The following is a 6,882-nucleotide window of genomic DNA, read 5'->3' as shown; positions in this document are numbered from 1 at the left end:
CGATATGCGTGGCTTACATGCGTCTCTTCGATCACTGCTCTTCCTTTCCGAAGCTTCACGGATTTCGCCGGTCGGATCCTTCGTTGTAGCATTGTTTAACGTTTTTTATTTGAATCTTTAACCCAAGAAGTTCAAAGTAAGTGACTTTGCCACTCTACAATTCTTTTTATTGTTTTTGATTTCTGTCGTTTTAGAGAAGGGCTTAGCTACGCTAAGAAATGTGGCTCTTCTTTCTGATATTAGAATATGCAAGACGACCGGCGTCTTCGTCATTTTCTGTACATGTAGTTAGTTTTCCGTTGTTTTATAATCGAAAACATAAGCATATAACTACAGTTCAACATCTCAACGATTCAATTTCGAAGACTCAATTTCGATCATTCTATCTCTAGTCTCTTTGCGATCAACCGGCGAACATGGAAAACGTGATTGGTCACGTGGCGTAATTCGCAGGGAAGAAACTAAACTCGTGCCTTTTTCCTCCGAAATATTGTCGATGTTTTGACTGCTCAGGAATCTTAAGTGTGTTGTCTTGTTTCCTTCGTGTTTCAAAGTTGTTTATCTTGAAGGGGGTTTTCTTCCCCATCACATTCCTTCGGGGTTGATAAATTTCAAACTTTGGCATCCAACACGCATCATTACCATATGATTATTTAGACCAGCTATTTAAGCTTACATTGTAAAAATTATCGACAAGTTTCTTGCATTTTCCAAGAGACGAAAAGCAAAGAGTAGAGATGAAAGCAAACAAACAAAAAGTTGTATAAGAACGGAATATGAGGAATATAACGTTCAACATAAAGTGATTTCTTCATTATTTCAACTTTCCCGGGAATAGCGTGTGTTAGTTTACTTACCACAATTACACTGTACAAGCTTACTACTAGTAGTAGTTGACACTATAGCTGCCCCCGCTCTGTATATTGTCTGTCAATAGTATTCTTGCACGTTGACTAGCTCTTTGAAATATACTCGTCCGATTCATAATGAAGATTTTCAGACATATTCCATACAATAGGTGAGATACAGGAAACGTTCCATGGACAGTTGCAGTTCAAGGTTCCATGCACTTTTTTTGTTTGATTTACGCAGCTTTGAAAACATTCTCAGTTTCAAGAATAGTTTATTCTAAACCATAAGAAAAGATTTAATTAGAAGTTGAATTTTTCGCTATTTCTCTTTCACTTTTTACATTCAGTTCATTTTATTTTCCGGAAAGTGAGCCTTAGGAATTAAAAGGACGTTTGATCAATTCACACTTGTGCATTCTAGTCTTACGTTAAACTTTATAGCGGAAGGACATCTGTGAACAGGGAATAAGTCAGCGCAGAATTTGATTGTCATCAAATTTTTGTAATCGTCCATCGTTCTGCTAGTGATAAGCTAGCCGTTGAGCCACTCGTGTTGCTTGTTTGGGGCTGAGTCTTCAGTTCCGGTCAAAGAGAGAGAAAGAGTGTTTGGCAAGGTTTCCAATCAAAGATTTGTGAACTCGTGTTCGGCAAACTCTCCAAGTGTTTATTTATATACACAGTTACATGCACCTTATAACTTCATCTGCGCTTAACAAGTGTCTTTTCGTCCATAAATTTCAAAACAACTGCTCCACAGAACGTCAATGATAACACGTAACGCAAAAGAGTATCGAAGTATGACTGCACTATGAATGTCACAAAATCTACCTAAGGGGTCCCTTCGGGATTTTCTGTCTTTACGTCATCCTAACCATTTCGTACCTACAGGTGCAAACAATAGAAACGTCACCACCTACCAATTCCTCGCGGCCCCTGTTCAAGCAAATCAAGATTTTTTCTGGTATACTGACTGTATATTTCAACTGAAAGTACTTTCCTTAATATACTCGTGAGTTACGAGGGTGCCTCCCCGGGATTTCGCCTTCTAAGCGAAATCCCTGCAGGGGCAATAAAAGGAATTGGTGACCTTTCCTTGCTTTCTGTCAAGATGTTAGTTAAGGAATGCATACCTTACATTTAATTATTCTTTCCTGTTTTGCAATACAATTTAATTTTTTTTAATTTTTTTTTTGTACCCAGCTACTTATCCAGGTCTGTTCGTTATCATGTCTATTATGCTGTGTTCTTCAGTTCGAACTTCGTTAATGTACTTTTGACTCTTGGCTTTGTTACTTCTCCCTAGAGGAAACTACTTATTGTTAATCCAAATGTGGATTTGCAATTTTTTTACCAAAATCTGAAAATGGGTTGTGATCTCAAGACTCCAGATATGTAAACAGGAAACCTGTCATGTTGCTCCCAAATTGTTGTAATTTTCCCATATTTTGTTTTTGTTGTAGTTTTTTGGTTAAGAAATTTCTTGGATATACCTTTTGCAATCAAAGTTAGTGCTGAAAATGAATCTGGGTGATCAGAAATTGAAGAATCCAGATTCTCCCAGAAAAATGCACCTATAGTTTCTCCAGGAGTTCTAATCCTACTTTGTTAATTTTCCTTCCTTTCAGATGGCAACAACAAAAGTAGCTGCCAGTCAGAAAAAGTTGGGCTTTGCAGAAAATTTTGCTCTTAGTGGAGCAGCTGCCATCATTTCCAAGACTGCTGCGGCCCCAATTGAGCGTGTGAAGCTTCTTGTTCAAAATCAAGATGAGATGTTGAAGGCAGGTCGTCTTGACACTCCTTACAAGGGTGTCATTGACTGCACAGCAAGGACATACAGAGCAGAAGGTTTTTTGTCTTTCTGGAGAGGTGAGAGAGAACCTGCAGCCTTTCATAGGATGCCTAATTTCAGTTTCTTTCAGATAAACATACCCTCTTAGCTGCAAAATGTGATAACTACAGCGCAGCTCAGAAATTTGCGTGTACGTGTCTGTGTCTGATTGTGCATGCATTTCTGACACGACTGATTAGTATTTGTGGGTTAGCTTTTTGTCTACTTGTTATTCTTAGCGGACTTCAATTAAGTCAATGGATCTTAAACAATGAATTAAGATGTGGGCAACTGAGGAACTGTATACAAGTAAACATACGTTTATCTACCTACAGCATGACTCAAACATTTGAACCAAAAAGGCCACTTCATAGACGCCAAATAAATCTTGGGTTATAAAGTTTTCATATCCGTTATTAGTTCAAGCATTTTGTTCTTTAAAACTGAAATCATGCTTACTCAAATACTGGAATTTTCCATATCTTAGTTTGTATGAATGTGTTTTTTTTTTTTTTCAGGTAACCTTGCAAATTGCATTCGTTACTTCCCAACTCAAGCCTTGAACTTTGCTTTCAAGGATCAGATAAAAGCACTTTTCAAACCTAAGAAAAGTGACAGCTATACCGTCAAGTTCAGCAAGAACATCGCATCTGGTGGTGCTGCTGGTGCTATGTCACTGCTATTTGTATACTCACTGGATTACTGCCGAACAAGGCTGGCCAATGATGCAAAGGCAGGCTCCAAGGGTGGTGAAAGGCAGTTTAATGGTATTGTTGATGTTTACCGTAAGACCCTCAAGTCAGATGGTATCGCTGGTCTTTACAGAGGCTTTGTGATCTCTTGTGTTGGTATCATTGTATACCGTGGTTTCTACTTTGGTCTATACGATACCCTGAAACCCATGCTGCTTGGTGAGGATGCTGGTCTGATCATCTCCTTCATGCTGGGCTATGGAGTAACAGTATCAGCTGGTCTAGCCTCCTATCCCATTGACACCATCCGTCGACGAATGATGATGACATCAGGAGAAGCTGTTAAGTACAAGGGCTCTATCGACTGTACTGTCCAGATCCTCAAGAATGAAGGCTTCATGTCTTTGATGAAGGGAGCAGGAGCAAATGTCCTGCGTGGTATGGCTGGCGCTGGTGTGCTTGCTGGTTTTGATAAGTTCAAGGAGCTTTATGTCAGTTTCCGTTTCAAGGATGAATAAATTTGAAGACTGAAATGTTTGTAGCAGCATAGTAATATTTACTGAGTGACTAATGTTTTTGTGATTACTTGGATGGGATACATGGGTAAAAATATTCTGGACTCTTAGTATTTTTTTATTTGAACACCAACTGTGAGTTCAGTGCATGTCGTGTTTAATGTGAAATGCTGTACAGGAAAAAAAGTCTGTAAACCAATGTAACAAGTAAATAAATTTTGTTTGCCCAATTTGCCTTCATAATATTAATAAAATACAGGTAGAATGTAACTCATTCGATCAAATTTTCATTCTTTGTAGTAATGTTTCGTCATCCAGTTGTTAAAAAATGGAAATAATAGTGCGCCAAGCCTGGGATTGGTACAGTTGGAACATTAATTTGCAGTCTTGGAAGAGTGCGTGTGCTTGCCGCGTTTTGAAAATTTAGGTGTATTAATTTGGATACTGTGCCCAATTTTTTTTGGGGGGGGGTCTTAAGCTTTGTATATGAGTCTACTTGTAGCACAGTGGTGAAGAGGGTCTTGGGAAGTCTAGGGCTTAGATTCCATTAGGGACTTTTTTTCTTTCATCCCACACTTATGATAACATTTAGTGGTAATTTCTAGTTCAAATGATTTTCCAAGCTAAAGTGCTGTTTGTGTTTTCCAAAATAAGTCGACCAGAGGGAAGGAGCAAAATTGGCAGTTTTCCTCCAGTGCATTTCTTGAAAGTCTCAATAATTAACGGGCCCGGTAAGCTTTTGCTGTTTACATTAAAGATCGAGGTTTCAATAATTTTGCATCTAACATGATAAAACTATCAGTTAATGAAACAAAGTGGAGTTGTTTGTCAGCCAGGACCCACGCTCTTATTCTTTGTAATTCCATTTGAATATTTGATTTCGGGCCTGAAAAGTTACCGGGACTTTCGAGAAACTGGACACTTGCAAATTAGACCGCATGCCTTTGAATTGGTTCAAGTTCACTTGTCAGATAATTAGGCAACTGTGTGGCATAGAAAACTGGACGAGTGGGAACCTTTAGCTGTCAGGTTTATTCACTCGCAGAAAAATCAGATGAGTTCTTGGGAACTAAGTCCCGAATGCTTTAACTGAGACGGGAAGTAAAGCCTTTTCCTAGCCCGGACAGTGTAAGATGGAGACTGCGGACTATTGTTTTCACTATGCAAATGAGAATGTGAATGCAATGGTCCAATAATTATTGTTTTCCAACCCTAAAAACAATAGTCTTCATGTTGCACTGCCCCATTCCAAGCCTTTTTAAACAACTTCATTTTAATTAAAATATGGATATTAAAAACATGTGAACCAAGAACTTTTTAAAAGCGCTTTTAACAGTTTCAGTTACCTGGGTAATAGGGCCAGTTTGTCCTCATCATTCCTCATTCAAAGTTAACTCTCAGAGTTTAGCCATTTCTGAGTTGCCCCATGCCTCTGTTTCAAAGCAAGGCTAGGTGTGGTTTAAAAGTGAGGAAATCAAATGGTCTATTTATACTACTTGCTTCTATTATTTTCAAATCTGCTAGAGAATCTACTTCCAGTTGTAAGCAGCTCTTTTCGACTTTGAGGTTACTTCCAAGATAATGATCAAGATAATAAAAAAACCACGGGTCATGCTCTGTACCCTGAGGGACCCTGACATTATACACTGTTCCCCAACTATATCCCCGTGCAAATGGATGCAACATTGTTGGCTAACAACTCCCAACATTGTTGGATGTTTCATATGGTGTCTGTTAGCACAAAGTTGCGTGTTGTTGGGAGTTGTTGCACCATGTTTGGAAGTGGTTAAACCTTTGAGCCAACAACTCACAACATTTCTTTTGTTCCACACACTTTACACATGGTCTCCTTTGAGTTTACAAAGTCTTATGGGTTGTATCCTTCCCACAATGAGTTGTTGCATCCATTTCCCCCACCACCACCCGGGGGCGGGGGGACTCCCATATGAAAGGGGCGGGGATGCTTGTCTCGCTTAGGGGTAAAAATTTCGGATTTTGGTCTCACTTAGGGTGATCTGGGCAAAATACCAACATATTTAGCCGTAAAGGTCTCTTTTAGGGTTGCACGCGAAGAAGTATAAAAAATTATATAGTTTCAATTAGTTTCATTGACTCGATTCATGTAATCAAAGTAGAAGTCTTTTAAGGGTCAAAAAAGGCCGGGCCACGCCCAGCTTGGTCTCCTTTAGGGGTTTAATTCAAAAGTTCCGACGAGCATCCCCACCCCTTTCATATGGGAGTCCCCCCCCCGGGCCGTTTGCACGTAGCTTAACAGTAGGGATGTCATCAATTAGTACCTTAACCCATCCACAAAATGCTCCTGCAGAGTTATGAAGAAGATATCAAACAAACTTCACTGAAGAGCGCTAACCATAATAATGTTTTGGTAATTTTTGTGGAGCATAGGATTAAAACTTGATAATTAAGTGTTGGCCCGATTTTTTCAAGTTTCAATCCATGTCCATCCGTATCACCAGATGTCAGGAAACAGTTTCAATGTCATTAACGTTAGTGTTGGAATTCAAGTGATGTTAAGACAAGTTTTGGCTTTTTTTAAAAAACAGCAAATGGTGTGACGTACCCCCCTTGAAGCAACCGCGACGAAGACCGATATGAGAACGCTAGGGATGGACCCCGGGGGGGGGGGTTACTGCCATATGTGGGCTATATAGGTATGTGCCATGTCGCTGTGAAGGGTACGGTTTTCAAGCAGTTTACTGTAGGATAGGGTATATAAATCAGAGCGTTTGGGTCTAGAGGGTATCATTTTTCAGGAAACTGACCAGTTGGTTGAAGATTTTATGTAGACTAGGGATCGTGGTATAAGGTTTTGTTTTGGCTAGACTGTGCTATTGACCTTGGTAGTTTCTGGAAAACAGCTACTCTAGGATAGGGGGGACTTGGGGAGTTTACTCTAGTACAGGGTAGCAAAAACTAGCTCTGGTATAGGTTAAGGGTTCGAGGGTCCAAGCGGCACATCCCCACCCAGAAATTCC

General features: G+C 39.6%; 1 protein-coding gene across 1 annotated transcript; it reads left to right on the top strand.

Annotated features, from left to right (window-relative positions):
- On the top strand, positions 1-4,156 carry LOC140947384 (uncharacterized). The gene is made up of 3 exons (XM_073396467.1): positions 1-136; positions 2,477-2,717; positions 3,198-4,156. The coding sequence occupies exons 2-3, from the start codon at positions 2,477-2,479 to the stop codon at positions 3,887-3,889; spliced, it is 933 nt and encodes a 310-aa protein (XP_073252568.1). The 5' UTR covers positions 1-136; the 3' UTR covers positions 3,890-4,156.
- The last annotated feature ends 2,726 nt before the right edge of the window (positions 4,157-6,882 follow it).

Source organism: Porites lutea, chromosome 9 (genome assembly GCF_958299795.1).
Source record: "Porites lutea chromosome 9, jaPorLute2.1, whole genome shotgun sequence".
Classification (NCBI taxonomy): Eukaryota; Metazoa; Cnidaria; class Anthozoa; order Scleractinia; family Poritidae; genus Porites; species Porites lutea.
This window is presented reverse-complemented; position numbering and strand designations above follow the sequence as displayed.

Excerpts from the sequence above, each read along its gene's own strand:
- LOC140947384 (XM_073396467.1), top strand. The coding sequence starts at position 2,477 with ATGGCAACAACAAAAGTAGCTGCCAGTCAGAAAAAGTTGGGCTTTGCA. Across the intron at positions 2,718-3,197 it reads TTTTTTGTCTTTCTGGAGAG|GTAACCTTGCAAATTGCATT; the intron begins GTGAGAGAGAAC and ends TTTTTTTTTCAG.